Here is a 16,167-nt window from a genome sequence, read left to right on the forward strand (position 1 = left end):
TGATGGATGTTTATGGAGTAATTTGTGTTACAGGCCTGAGGCTAAGTGACTGTAAGGGCTTTATACAGTGTGTGTTTGTGTGTTTTTATGACATTCTTTTTATTCTAAATGCTGATTAAAGTCTCTTGCTCCAGTCCAATATAGTCTATATATGTCCAGGCTTATAAATTGCGTTTGGTGCCATTTTACTCAGACATGGATTACTTCACATTATGTCGCATCAAGAAAATAATGCGTCGGCTTGTAAAGATGCTAATTAAAAACACTGTTTCCAGAAGACTCTACGGGGTTCACTCTTAGCATCACATCATCGTTTGATTATGCATATTCATCTTTTTTTTCTCTGGCCGGTTTTGGCTCTTCATCTGCTGTCATCTGCTTGACAGCACACCATTTAGCGGATGAGCATTTGGCTATAGCTCTTAGCCTTTTGACCCATTTCTGCATTTATGCCAGGATGACTCAACTCCTGCAGAGTGGCTGTAGCTGCTGCTGGGCTCTGATGTTGTTTTGACAAGCAAACGTGTCATTAATGTGTTGCATGAGTTGTCATGCAATTAATTTCACTTTATTGACTGCTTTAGAGTTCTTTATGTTAAGGACTAGCTGACACGATCAGATTCCGATACCGGAATCTCTGGATTGGATATTTGAAAAAGAAAATTTGTGAAACCCTATACAATCCATTCATACTAATTCCTCACTAAGCTCTAAATGTAAATGAAAAGCTGCTTCTTCTTTACCGTAGTAGAATAGAGCTGCAACCAAAGATTATGTACATAATCGATTAATCTGTCGATTATTTTCTCGACTAATCGAGTACTTGTTTTTAGAGATTAAACAATTAATCAATGAATCGATTATTACTCAGTTACTAAATTAGTAATAAATTATTTTGATAATTGATTCATTCAAGCTTTTTTCATGATTAAAACAAGATTTCTGATTGCTTAATCTTCTTAAATGTGAATATTTTCTTAATTTCTTTGCCCTGGATAACAAAGAAATCATTAAAAGTTAATCATTTTGGTTTGTGGACAAAACAAGACATTTGAGAACATCATTTCCAGGTTTGACAAACACTGATCAACCTTTTTCTAAGGTTTTCTGATATTTTATGGACCAAAAAATTAATCGAAAATAATCAACAGATGAATCGATTGATGAAAATAATTGTTAGTTGCAGCTCTACTTGTTTTGTCTGCAAAATGTCAGAAAATGTTGATCAGTGTTTCCCAAACATGGAAATGATTGTCAGATTTGTCCACAAACCACAATGATTCAGTTTTAGTGACTTACTTGTTATATGGAGCAAAGAAACCTGAAAATATTCATATAAGCTGAAAAATCAGAAAGCTTGTTTTTAATTATTTAAAGAAACACTCAAACCATTTAATTATCATTTGATAATTGATTAATCAAACAATCATTGCCGCTCTACATGTAAGTAATGATTATTTTCATTGTTGATTAATCAGTTGAATGTTTTCTCAATAAATGTATTAGCTGTTTGAGCCATAAAATATTGGATAATTGTGAAACTTCTGTGTTTCCCATTCCGGAAACTAAATTTATTGAGATTGCTGCTGTCATAGAGGAGAAAGCATAAAATATTTATGCTCTCTCGACAGGATGTAACCACCATATTGTTCAGTTGTGTCGTCTGACATGACACACTTTAGTGAGTAACAGACCTGCTCCACACTGTCCCATTAACACAATGCTAGCCAGAGATACAAGCACGCAAGCTTCCTGCTCAGGTACTGAAAACCAGTGAATTCAGTATGTTATTAACCACTTCCCAACTCACAGTGAGTGTGGGCTTTAAACCCCCCCCCCCACTTGTAATATATTTACTTTGGTTGGAAATGAGCCTGTCACACTCAAGGCTCTTTAGTTTTTCCAGGGAGAGTTGCCAGGGCTGAAGTAATACTTATACTTAATATCAATCAAAAACTGACTGAAAGACAAATGTAGCCCAGGTTTCCCTGTAGTTTGTAAGTTGTTGTTTTTGTGTTCTTTATGTTCATTCCTTTGAATAAAGTCATAGTTTTGCCCTTGGGGCAACTTTTAAATTAATAGAACTACTTAGGCCAGAATTCCCCTGCTGCTGCCACCTCACTGCTGCACACAGCCAGGAAGTGTGTTCCAGCTACACACGCTAACACATGCACTACACACCACCTGAATGCTGACTGTTTCCCCTGCATTTAATTTATTTAGGAAGGCATTTCCTCTGAGGAACAAACCAAGGGGACTGTTCCACTGCTGGTATTTCACAGGCTAACACCTAGCACTCACTGTTCTCACTGAGGAGCTGCAGCTGTAGCTGTAACAGAAAGCCTTGACGTCTGCAGAAGTAGACACACAACATCTTGGCTTGACTTCAGACCACCATCAATTCCCACCGTGTTCCCCCACAACTGAGGAAACTAACTTGTCCTCAGTAACACAGTTGTGGCAGGTTTCAGATGTAGAAGAAACCAGGACGCAGGCGTGGATGGAATCCATAAATGTATGGAAAATGACGGATACATAAGAGCATAATATGAATTCATGTTTCTTATTAGTCACATGACCCCTCCCACCACAAAGCCCTGCCCTCATATGATTAAGATTTGCTCAAAACGATGGAAACCAATGTTTTGGTTGATGCTCCCGAATTAGCCTGCTGTAATTTTAATTGCAGTGTAATTACATATGTCTGCCTTTTTTCCCCCCACTCACGATCAAAGCTCAAACGCAAGCAGGGACACATTGAGTGTAGTTTATGATAAAATAAATGACGCAAGAGTGGAAAATGAGATCTGGAAAAAGTAATATTAAAAAAAAAAATGCCTGGCTCCTAGTTCAGATTCCCAGGATGGAAAGAGTTCAGATGATTTAGTAGATGCTGTGAAAATGTGGCTTAGCTTTACATTGATATGTTGATATTACTTAGTATAAAAAAAGAACATTTTAGAACATTTAACATAATTTCTCAGTGTAAAATAGCACAAATATGTGTGTACATACATAGACCTGTATTTAAAATGATTCAAACCCTTTTCACATACATACTGTAAGTTCAGAAGCAGTTTAAAAATAGACATGGAGAAAAAACATTAAATGTTTCCTGTTCTTACTTTATAGTCGGTTTCCCCTTAACTCGAGAACCATAACAACAATATTTTTAGTAACACTTTATCATCTGGTATGTTAAGTGTGGGCAAAAAAAAAATTAAATAACACTGTATAAACAAGTTCATACCAGTGTGTGTGTGTCTGTGTGGGTGGATGTGGGAATAATTTAATTGATACTGATTTGGCCGGCCTGTGGTCCTCAGGCGGGGAGTGATTTTTGTGGTTGCTGAGGCACTGTCATCTGTGTGGTTGCACAAAAAGTCCCTCTGCTCCTCATCCAATCATCTGGAAGATGAACACTGACTATCTTCCCTGTGTGTTGTGTTCACTCTGGAGTGTGATTCTGTCCGTCAGTGTTGCGTTTAGTTTTGTTTACAGCAGCTGAGCAGACCCCATCTATCTCTTCCTGTGGTTACATGGCCAGATAGTGCTAAATTACTGTCTGGGGCCTTGTTTATTTGTGGATTGCTTGGCTTGTATGGTGTTTTTTTCCCCCTTCTCTGTCTGCATCTCTAGAATGTGTAGTCCCTGGAGCTGACTGCTTTTATCTGCAGTTGAATTTAAGTGTCAGATAATAGAGGCTATAATTGTTAATGCTCCAGTTTAAAACCACAATTCAGTTCATGGTAGCTTTTAAACTTCTTTATGAATACAAAATGACAAGCATCTGAGATAAAACATTCAACACAGTTATATCTTACTAATGTCTACTCGATGTCTGAGTGCAAACTGAAGCTTGTATGGCGTTATAGATTGCTTACCCACCCTTTCACCAAAGTCCATAGAGAACATCAGTGTTTTTACATCATTGCACACAGGAACTGTTGATCAACTGCTGACTCCATTAATAAGTTTAAATGTGGTATTTCTTTGACTTGGGTGTTTAAAAATCTTAGTTTTGATTTATGTTGGTGACACAAACGTGCCAAACATGGCATTAATTGACCAGCGGCTCCATTGTTCCCACAACTTAAAAATGCTGATTTTCTTTATGGATATGGGTATGGAAGGGTTTACAAAGAAACCCAAATCTCAGTTTCCTTTTGGATTTCCTGTTTCTAAGATAGCGTATACTTAGGTGAGCATTGTGTTAAGCGGCTAAAATCAGTTTTTCTTGTTTCCCTGCCAAGCAGCCTTTTTTTCCTCCTGCATATTTTTGGTGATACCCAGCACAGAGCGTCGTTATCGCTGATTACACGTCAGTACCTCACACTATCAAACTTACAGTAGCTTGATTAGACAGAGTTGTGAGTCAACACATTTTTCCAAGACATGTGACCCTGTTTTTATTGGTTTTATAGCCTGTTGTTAAGTCACTTTAATGGCCAAATTGGCCTTTTACACAGCAGCATTTTGACGTGTTTCTGCAGGAAAAGAGCACGTCATACTGACCACATTACTTGCCACATTTAGCTATTATTACCACAAGAATGAACGGTAAACAATCCATGAATGGTTATGTGTGCCTGTTATGTTAACATGTGTTTGACCTGGCAGTGAGGGCTTGTCACGATGCTGGCATCAACACCGTGATGACTGTCACCCATTAGTGATGGAAACTTGCATGATTCTTCAGCCCAACCCTAGTGTGGAGCAACATTAGATTGTTTTTGTCTATCACCCTCTCATTCTTCTCCACAGACATCCACATTAATTTTTCTTTCAGTCAGTGGTACGAATGTACTGTCCTTTGTGTCATTCATTCATCGTAGAGCTGTGTGCTGCTCTATTCAGTGGCCAGCAGTTAATTTCACTTTCTCTGTATCTCTTAAAAAAACACATTTATCCATATGTCATAGACGCACTGACCATCGGCAATGCTCACTGAGTGTTGAAACATCCACTCTAGTGGTGGGATTGTTGTACCTCCATGAACCATCCTCAGCAGATGGGCAGACCAGTCATTACTTGTTCCTCATGATTGTACTGTATGAATGTGCTGTGGGGTATTACCACAACAATCAGCTCTTTTCACAAACAGCAACATGTTGAAATGCTGCAGGGTTATTATCGTGCATAATCTGTTTTATGTGAGATAGGACTGTCACTGTATATGATAAATTAAGTTTGGCAATTTGCCTTGACTATTGGTTCTATGTTATAACTTATTTGTATGTTTTAATCTAGAACTGATGAAACATAATCATATTTTAGCTGTTGGAGCTTGCTCTTGTTGTCTGTGATTCCAGCCATGTTTCCACTGACCTCCTAAAATAGAAATTTGAAAGAACGTTGATTCAGTTTTGATTGGCATAGCTTGTTTTCCAGGATACTTATGCGAGTGCAGCTTAAATAAATGTACATTTCTGGTAAAATTGCTTGGTTTTGAATTAAAAATTCATCAGAAATCAAGTAAAAAATTTTTGTGTATATATATATATATATATATATATATATATATATATATATATATATATATATATATATACATATATACATATATATACATATATATATATATATATATATATAGTCATCAGGAAGACTGTAGAGCTTGAAGCAAGGGGACACGGGCTCTCTACTATCTTGTCCGCCTGCCCTTGAACCACTGTTGCTCTCATCCTCCCGTCAATGTCTTAAATAGTGAACGTTTGATGAAGTAGAAGCTTCTTGAAGGTTTGCTCAACACTGCTGTGAAGTTTGGGCCAAGGCTGATGAAGTCAGAGTCTGAAACTGAGACATTCACAAACTCATGTATATTCCAGCAGTTAATACTGAGCCATGTTCACGCATTTCATTTTTAGTGCTGAATGACTGCATCCAGGTTTGTGATGACTGTTGAGCCCATTTTCCACTGGTCACAAGAATTCACCAAAACCCACTAATAGCCGCTGGCTTTTGTCTGCACTGGATGCGGCTCTGATCAGCAGTAATATAAACATGACACCCTTCTTCAACTACTTTCTTTTTGGCAGTCTAGTCACAGAGTCCGCAACTTTTCTGGGCCAACATTATTACACACACACTGTTAAAGCAGGAATCGGAAATTGTTGTGTTGCTGCTGAATTTAAAAGGACTGAATTGAAAGATAAAAATGTTTACTTGGGGTGTAAGTAATGGCAAGTTTTGCCTTCATTAATTGGTCAGTTGTTATGTCAGTAAAATGTCAGAAATGTGATATAGAATGTGACAAAATCTACTTACAATACCTTTCTTAGTAGGTTTCCTGTGTTAAAAAAAAAACCCAAAACAAAACTGCATTTAGTATTTTGTAAAACAGGTGTGCGTGTGTTGCAGTACACCCTCCATCTTTGTTTTTGTTTTGACAGTGTTGAGGCATGAGGCCAGCCTGTGCCAACAGTGTCTCTCCGTGTTGAAGGGCCACGCATAGAATAAAATACTTCACAACAAGTTAGTCCTCTGACTGCAGCCTTTTTATTTTTAGAGGCTGCTCAACCTGCTGCACTAGAAGCAACCTGGCTGCTTCTCTCCCTCACTGTTTGTTGTTCTCTTCACAGTCCAAGTGTTTTCGCTGACAAACACATTTGTTGACCGCCCCTTTAAAAAAAATCTAGTGTTGCAAATGGCGGTAGACTGATAGGTTGCCCAGTTTTACCATTTTTCACTAACCAACACTGGCCTTTTATTATTTTGTAATCTGTTCACGGCAGTGTAGAAACAAAATGCAGACTTAAGAGATGAACCTTAAAATAGCATTTGATATATGTTTATATAAGTTAAGCAATTTGTTTAGCTTCATATATTGGACCATCGTGGTCAGCATTGATTTCCAAAAAGTGAATAGAAAGGTTCATATTTGTCGACCTCTAGTGGTAAGAATTGGAGGCAACTAATCATTTGATTGCTGATTGGAAACAATGGAGGACTCATACCTCCGTTTTCCAAGCATGTTGGAACTACGGTGGCCTTTGGCAACCAAAAAGGATGTAATTCTTCTGCGTGAAGGTTTGTCCATCAGGCTGCTGTAGAAACGTGGCTGTGCAAGATGGTGGCCTCCATAACACAAGGCCCTTGTCTTAAGAACCTCCACCGACATAAGAAATATAAACTTCTCAATCTCCACAAAAACAAACAATATCTATTTACTCAAGGACGTCATTACGTCATTTTCTGCCAATAAACCCTCCTAAATGTGACATAATTGGACCTTTAACACATTGTTCACTACAACTAATTGTTTTTGTTTTCCTTATCTCCCCTCGTCTTTCCCTAATCATCCTCACCTTATCTCTCCTGTCACATGGCCTTCCTCTGCCGGCCTTCTTTTTCTTCTTTATCTTTTTGCCTGGCTTCCTCTCTTACCCTCTCCCTCCCTCCCTCCCTCTCTCTCTCTCTCTCTTTCTCTGCCTGTTTCCTCCTTCGCCCTGCATTGAGCAGAGGTCATAGTGGAGTACGAGTATGAGGCGGTCCACGAGGATGAGCTGACCCTGCGACTTGGCGACATCATCAAGAATGTGAGGTACATCGAGGAGGACGGCTGGATGGAGGGCGACCTCAACGGGAAACGGGGACTCTTTCCTGACAACTTTGTGAAGGTGAGAAGAAGTTAATGTCAACTTCTGTTGTGCTGCATGTGTCGTGTATGAGGTCATTGTTTTCCTGTGGATAACTTGACCATATGTGTGTCCTCAGAGCTATTTGTACTCTTGTAGCACTAAGGAAATTGCATAAAGCTGTGAGCATTTAAACCATAGTGGTGGAGGGGGGGTGGAGTGGCTCAGTGGTTAAGACCCTACCTTGTGTACCAAAGACATCATGGTCGCAAGTTCGATTCCACCCCTGGCTAATTGTACTTGATTCCATTGTAAGTCGCTTTGGATAAAAGCGTCTGCTAAATGACATGTAATGTAATGTAATGGTCTGCAGAGACTCACAGGCAACAATGTATTATGTTAATTATCTAAACCCATGGTTCTCAAACTGTGGTACAAGCTTCCTCTGATGGTACTTGGAGGAAAATCAGTAATTAGAGTCACCTTATCTCTTGCTCTAGAGATAAGGTGCTAGCTAACTTTGCTCCGCCTATTTACACTAGGGGTGGGCGGTATACCGGTGTCATAGTCAGCACCGGCGTGACATTGCACCATGATATGGATTTTGCAATACCGTCAATACCGTGATAAATCAATTGAGTGCCAATAATCTCCTAATTCTAAATAATAATGCATTACATTTCAAGTCCTTTTCTGTTTGTATTAAAAAAAGAAAACAAAAACAAATTTAAGGCCACCACATTAGTATTGTATTGTTCGTTGTTAGTATTGTTTAGCCGTGATTCCTCTGGGGACCGGATCAGAAAGGAAAAAAAACTACAAATATCAGATTAGAATATTATTAAAAAATATGTACTCCTCCCAAAACCTACCAAAAAAAGTAATACCGTGATATTATACCGTCACCGTTCAAAAGATGAAAAATACCGTGATGTTAATTTTAGGTCATATCGCCCACCCCTAATTTACACCACTGTATTTTAACGTTGGTGATACTAGTTTTCCCTCAAGAGCTCAATATTTTCTCATGTGGCACTGGTACTTGGTATAAAAAGTTATCCTCCTTCGTCTCACATTTTCATTATGAACCCAAAACATGTTTCGTCAGCGACCAAAACAAATATTTTCCACTTTTCCTAACATAGCATACGAGATGTCTTACTGAATTTTTTCCATTGCTGCACTGCCATTTGCTTTGTGCCTGCGATGTTGTTATGAATATGCGTCACTGTTTTTGAGGTTACCTCATTATTTCAGGTACAGCTATGCAGTTGTGGTATAATTTCCTCACTGGCTGTGCAGTTGTGGTATAATTTCCTCACTGGTGTATAGCATGTAAGTTATGTTTACATTTTTCGAGAGCTGCAACCATTTTCTTGATTTTAGCTTGTAAGGTCCATAAAATGTCAGAAAAGTGTCATTTTGTGTTTCCACATTCTGGTATATAGTTTCATATGCAGTATTTAAGCAAACGACCGCCTGTGTCTGACAAACACACACCATAGCTATGGGAGTGTCCTTTATTATACATGCCATAAGCACTGATAATGTAAACGAGCAGTTATGAGCGTCTATACTGTGCAGCTAGAAAGAAAGTCCTTAAGACCTGCAGTTTCAGCATTTAGCCATGTATGAATGTAGCGGGATTGATGCGTCTCAGGTTGTCAACCTTAGTGTCATAAAAAGCAGAAACCGAGTCGAGAGCCACACTAAGCTGAAATCAACCAAGTACACATGAATTATGTAAATAATTTAGTTTTTATGAGCGGCTCCCTCAAGGTGAGGCAGTGATGCACTACAGATAAGAAAATGCTGTCGACCAGTAGATAGACAGGATTTGTTCACAAGGTGAGCTGAGTCATATTTGTCTGTTGTTTTGACTTGATACAGTGCTCCAGGCACCTAAGTGTTGTACTGTGAAACGTCCTTCTTTTCTGCGGGGTATTTACACAGTTAATGCACTGTGAAATGAGTTACTTCAGTGCTATTGTCCTCTTCTCTTCTCTCATCTCACCTGTTTTTTGCCTCCATATAATCCTATGTAGTGAGATAGGTAATCTGCTAAGCAGCCCTGGCCCTGAGCTTGGGATAGTTAATCCTCTAAGGAGCCTGCTGACTCTTGAACTTTGCACCCACGACGTCACAGTCATCTGAGATGTTGAGTTTCTTCTCCTTCTTCCTGTGGCTTTTATTAGCTGAAAGATCTGTGGACATGAAACATGCTGTGGATGGTAAGGAATTGAACTGTGAATCTGCCAGGGTTAGCCAGATTTACTGACTTAAATTTATCTTTTGATGAAGTGTCTGAAGTGTATTACGTGGTTGTCATCAGTGGAGTTTTGGAAAAGACACAAATGTCTGTGTATTTGTTTGACAGTATAAATGATGCGTTTGAGTTCTGTTTGGTTCGAATTATATGACAGTATTTGTGCTTGTGGGTGGTCATGCATTCTACTTTTCATTACAGCCAAACTAATGCACAGAAAGTTGGTAATTTTTACACAGATATGTTGGTAGAGATGCAGATATGTTACTCATTTTTTTCAAGAATTGAAGAGGAAATGATGCCTTGGATAATGTAGGAATAGTGTCATCACATAGTTTGTCCAGCAGATTGCACTGCAACTCTGTTTACACTATTGTCAGCACTGGTAGCACAGCACCATTCAATGCTGAGCTAATGGCACAGGTGAAAAGTGAATGGTTTGTTGACCCCACTATAAATACTAAACATTTACTGTCTGATATGTTGATATCAGCTCTAGCTGTGCCTCCAAACATCCAGTTTGAGCTGTGTATAGGCTCTATTTCACTGTTTATCCTGGGTGTGAATAATTTTATGTCACCGAGTTAATGATTCATTGAAGGAATACAGTGGCTAAAGTTTCATATTGTTTCATACCTTAGCTACTAGCTTTGAGAAATGTTATCACCCCGCACAACCTGGTGTGTGTATAAATATGTTTGTATATTTGTATGACTGTATGTGTATGTAAAATAATAAGAGAGTTTATCTTTATGTTTAGGTTATATTTACACAAAGTATGATCTTGCTGTAGATATTGTAATGAAGAGGTTTTGACAAACCTTCTTTCCTCAAGAAGAATCGGCAAGAAATAGGAGAGAATGTCTTTGAAAGTAAATGTCAAACAGTTGTTTTAAAGCCTCATAACTATTGAAGTTCAAGTTCTAACCCTGATTAATCCCTACTTTCTGAAACGGAGATTAAAGAGACAGCTACACCACGAGAGGTGAATTAATCTTCTCCAGTTATCTTTGAGGGATCAGCTCAGCAGTGAAGATGGACAGTTGTGATTATGAAACAATTGCACTCTTGATTATGATCTTATGTTGCCATGGAAATCTTCCAATCCAAGCACAGAGGTCAGCGATGTTCTACAACCAGTCCAACAGTGCTCACGATTGGCTCTCTTGAGGTATGTGCAGGAAGTTAGGACCTGAGAAGAAGCTCATTCTCCGAAGGAGAAGTGGTAGACGGGAGTAAGTGAGTGTGTGTGTGTTGTGTTTTGAGAGGCTTGTCACTTGTTTAATGAATGCTTTTCAAGGAATAAGTCACTCCATGTATGCAGACGACCCAGGTTTGGCTAAAACTCAAGGATTTTACTGTGATATGTAATGAGAGTGATTTTTTTCAAGTTGATTGAATTACATTGTATGGAGCACCAGTATTTTATTATGAATAACACTGTATCTGTAAATAGAGAGTGTTTTGAGGCCTCGATAAGTCATTTGTGTTGCAAATAGAAAGCTTCTTTGTTTGCTGAAGAAAACTGAAAGAATAATAATAACTTTATTATGTCCTCACTGTATGTGCAACTTAATTAACACTCTGGATGTGTGACAACAGTGTGTGTTTATTTACAGTATGTTCACACTTTTGTAAAGAAACCCGAGAAAGAGGAAGAAATGGTGTGATTACATGTGTGACTCCTTATACTTTCTTTTTACTCAATTTCGTTCCCTTGAAATTCCACATTCTGATGCACGGCTATGGATCTGCATCTGAAACCATCCACTTTATTGGAATTGTCTCTGTGGCTGGACTTCCTCTGCAGTGAAGTTGCAAAGTCAGCGTGTGTGCACCAGGAAATAGCTGTGAGCTTGGTTATTGTTCAGACATGGTCTCTCCCTGTCTCTCCGTTTCTCTCCCTCTCTCTGACTCTCTTACACAACTAAGAGAACTGAGCTCTAATCCAATATATTTATATGGAACAAGTCCATTTTGACATTTGATCAACTTGGTCGACCTGTTTTTTAGGCCCTGAAGCTCACGGCCACAAAGGCTTGGTCATTACCGCAAAAAGAAAACCCTCTTGGCATATGTGTGTGTTCCACTTAGGGGATGTAAGCAAATATTGCTGCACTAAAATATTGTGGTATTTAATTTTATAATATTGATTCTTTGACTCACTGCATATAAACATTGCATGTAAACATTAGTGTCAGCAGGCTTTCAGCCACTTGAGATAATTGATAATTAAATTTTTTGCATATTTAGGCATATAGCATTGTCATTTTTATGAAGAGGTTTTCTTCAGATATACAATATGGGGTGAAAAATATCACAACATATCACCTTGCATGTAGTATTTCAATGTATCGCAGTCAAACGTATTGTTACATTGCTGCCCTGATGTTCATTCTTGAAAATAAAGAACTGATGATATGCACACAGAAAAACAGAATTTAGCATATTGAACCTTTAATGAGCTCTACAGGTGATAGCCGCTTTAAAGCAGAACATTGCAAGTCTGGTTCCTTTCTCTACAGGGCTCCACCTACAGTTTCGGAGTACACATTTGTATGACGCCACCATAAACATTAATTTATCCATCGTGTACCACTTTATCCTCACTGTCGTAAACCTCACCGCTGATCCCCCCCCTCCGCCTTCCCTTCTTGTGGCCATGTGCATTTGTTTTATAGCGGAGCTGGTGAACACAAGCTGTGTAGCCATGTCCATGCTGGTCGGCATCCGTTTTGTATGCTTCTGTGTTTTTCAATTCTCACCATTTGGAAAACGCCGGTGCAATGTTTTCTTGTTTGTGGCCCCTTCTCCAGGTCAGACAGTCGTTTCCTCTTCCTCGCTTCCTCCGACAATGTTTTCTCTGCTTCTTTTTTGCTGGCTCGGCCATGATGAACTGATGAATTCAAGTTTCTTGCGAGACCTTCTGATTCTGAGGACTCCGGGTTGGCGGCCATGATCTTGCAAGGCGGGTTTTCCACTAACAGACAGTAGGGGGAGTACCATCACAATGACTCCAAAGCTGCTAAATTAGGGTACAAATCCTGCGTTGTTCTGTTTGGATATGAAGATCCTCACCTTTTCTTTTCTGAGAGCATCATGTGAGCTGAGCTTATTGTGACAACTAGCTGTGTGAGAAGCTGTACTGAGGTCTGCAGCAACTCTTGCAGTCATTTTTTTTAATAATTGATGGATCTGCCAGTTAATTACTGGTTAAGTACTGGTTTGGTCAAAAAGAAAATAAATTGGCTTTTAAGACTTTGTCATATGGTGCGAGGAAACCAGAAAATAATAGGATTTTGGAAGCTGAAAATGAGCTGAAAAAGACAAGAGAGCCTACATCTAATAATCCGTCATAAGAGTTGGACAGACTCGAAACTGATTGTGATATTACACAAGACTCTCTGAACCCTGCATTCATGGTGACGCCCCTTCACAAACATCTACTCGGTGTATATACAGTATGTCCACTCTGTATTGATTGAAGGCGTGATGTGGACTCTGTGCTGTTGTCAGGGAGTTTCCCAGGCTGCAAGAATGCGGTGGCTGTTTCGCAGCCTGACTGTGTGACACGATTGGGATGATTAGCAGTAGCTAAATTTAGGAAGAGCGACTCTGTGTTGCACTGATGCTTTGTGTCTCTGGCTCCAGCTCACAAGAATGCTGATTTTCACACACACACACACACTCACTTCACTGAAAATAATACATTTTCTCTCACTGATCTTCTTTGCTTGCTGCTGTATTTGCACTTTTGCAATCAAAGCTGTGCATAATTGTGATGAGGCAACAACAGCGATCCCGAAGTCCCATGAGTCACCACACTGTGAGTGAGTGCCGGCCTTAAGGTGAAATACATGATTCGGGCTTAATTTGCCAGATTACAAAGTCATGTCACCAAGACTGGAATCAAACGGTGACAATTTTTTACACAATTCATTTATATTTTGTGTGTTATTATGGGATTCTTGAAGTATGTGGATAACCATGGTAACGGCAATACTGTGGGATGTTAAAAGTGGATGTTATGAGTATGCCACGGTGTTTGTGTGTTGAGAGCTAAAAGTGTGTAACTTAGCGCTGCATGGTATGAGGGTAAACATGCAGTAGGTGATGATACAGTTGGAATTTGCAATATGACTTACCATAAATACACAAGTGTACAGTGCTATTGTATTTTTTTGCTTTGGGTTTACTGCTGACACAGACCCATTCTATGAATTAACCAAAAATCAAACATAATGATTTAAATCTTCCTGCAGTGTCTCTTGTTTCTAACCAATTCTCTTATTTCTCTGCCTCACAGAGTAGGAGTGAAGTATTGTTTTTGGTGTCTCTGTCTGTGCTTCCTATACTTGCTTGTAACATGAGCAACATAGGCTTGTTAGAATTCGGAACAACTGGGATTTGAACATGATTTGATCTGGATGTTCAAAAGGTTGTTGGATGAATGGGGCGAAGTCTGCCATCTCTGATTGCCTTTTTTAGAATATGTTAGTATAGTTATATAGTGTGTGTGTGTGTGTGTGTGTGTGTGTGTATGTATGTATATATATATATATATATATACATATATATATATATATATATGTATATGTATATATGTATATGTGTGTGTATATATATATGTATGTGTATATATGTATATATGTGTGTATATATATATATATATATATATATATATATATAGTAATAGTTTAGTGTAGTTACATTTACGCCGCATTGGGAAAAAAATAAAGTTATCCTGACAAACAATCTACATTTTTTTCTGGTTAAATGGTCTTTGCTATATGTAAATTCTTCTCAATATTATATATTATGCATGATGATATTTTGCAGCCCAGCTGTAAATAAATGACTACTAGTGTAGCTAAAACTTGATGCTATGCTGCCCTGCTTTCAAATAAACCTTTACATTTAATGCAGCACAGTAATAAAAACAAAGAAAAAAGAGTCTGAGTGCTACGAGCACTTATATTTGTGAGAAGGAAGTAAAACAGGAAACCGGAATGTGGGAGAATATCTATATTTTAATAGTTGACACTATTAAAAGAAAATCACTTAATGTGCTGTTTTTTTTTGTTTTTAGGAGATAAAAAAGGAATCTAAAGAGGTCAAGGAAACAAAGACTGAGCCAAAAGAAGAGACCTACCAGGCTCAGAGGAGAGAGAAGAGCGCCGGAAATGTTGCCAACCTGGTTCAGAGGATGAGCACCATCGGCATCCCCACTGGGGGCTTCCAGCCTCAGCCACCAGCAGCTTCAAAAAGTATGATGCTTTTCGTTTTTATGTGTTTGGATAAATTAATACTTTGAAAACCATTGAACTTCAACAATACATAATAAGTTGCTCAGAACCTAGCACTCTCATAAAAACCCCAATGATCGTGCTGTGTTTCAGACTTCTTTCGTATGTGACAAATTACTTATTATGACTATATCTTTATTGTTCATTGTCCAGATCCCTTTTGATTCTTTCCTTTTTTAGGTTACTTTGCAGTGTAGGCAGTTATTGGTAGAACTGGAGTAGCAATCTGTTCGTCAAAGGGACCTGTATGAGGAGTACTTCGGAACTGCCTTGTGATTGGTCAGAAGTGTTTTCTGTGACACTACAGAGTTACCGTTGTAGGTCTTTTGCAGTGCCGACACAAATGAGGCACAATTGTGAATTATTCAGACGGGAATCGGGCACAACATGATGAAGCCACTGAAGTCTTCATGTTGTAATGATAAGGCTAGTACCTGGCTAGGTGTTGAGTGTGTGGTGCCGTGAAGCAATTCATGTTTCTTGTGAGACCTCTTGATTCTGAAGACTCTCGACAGCCCTGATCTTGCATAGCAGGTTTTTTGTTTGTTATTAGACTGCAGGGGGGTGGAGACTAAAGCCATTCAACCATCACAACTCTGAAGTTAAATTATATAATATAGTTCCACTTTAATGGACAGTAATGCTTTGTCCACATATAGCTTAATATTATTAAAGATTTTTAAGCGTTTTTAAGAGTTTTAAGTCCCTGAAAATAAACAACTTTTGCAAATTCTGGCCAAATTGGGGATTGAAAACTCCGGTTTCACCATTTATGTGTGGATCAGGTGAATATGTGCTCTCCAGAAGTCTCTGACAAACTCACCCTAATAGGACAATTAATCGAAATTTTATCGAAATCGCAATATGGCAGTATTTTCAGAGTCGAAATATAATTTTCGATTAATTATTATTAGCATATAATTAGCAGAACAATTGAGATAAAATCTTCGCATGACGAAAATCTCCTCTCCGTCTCTGCCTCATTACAGCACTTGACAGGGTTTCCATGCATTGTCAC

General features: G+C 38.6%; 1 protein-coding gene across 2 annotated transcripts in view; it reads left to right on the plus strand.

The window, feature by feature from the left end:
• Positions 1-16,167, plus strand: part of LOC122784099 (CD2-associated protein) — a 54,320-nt gene that overhangs the window by 8,079 nt on the left and 30,074 nt on the right. Inside the window, exons 2-3 of one of the 2 annotated variants that reach the window (XM_044049192.1) lie at positions 7,462-7,619; positions 14,933-15,110. In XM_044049192.1, coding sequence (XP_043905127.1) covers positions 7,462-7,619; positions 14,933-15,110 — 336 coding nt within the window. Of the gene's footprint in view, positions 1-7,461; positions 7,620-9,764; positions 9,809-14,932; positions 15,111-16,167 lie in introns of those variants that run through there. The other variant, XM_044049193.1, reaches the window with a different exon arrangement.

This window comes from Solea senegalensis, linkage group LG17 (assembly GCF_019176455.1).
Source record: "Solea senegalensis isolate Sse05_10M linkage group LG17, IFAPA_SoseM_1, whole genome shotgun sequence".
NCBI lineage: Eukaryota > Metazoa > Chordata > Actinopteri > Pleuronectiformes > Soleidae > Solea > Solea senegalensis.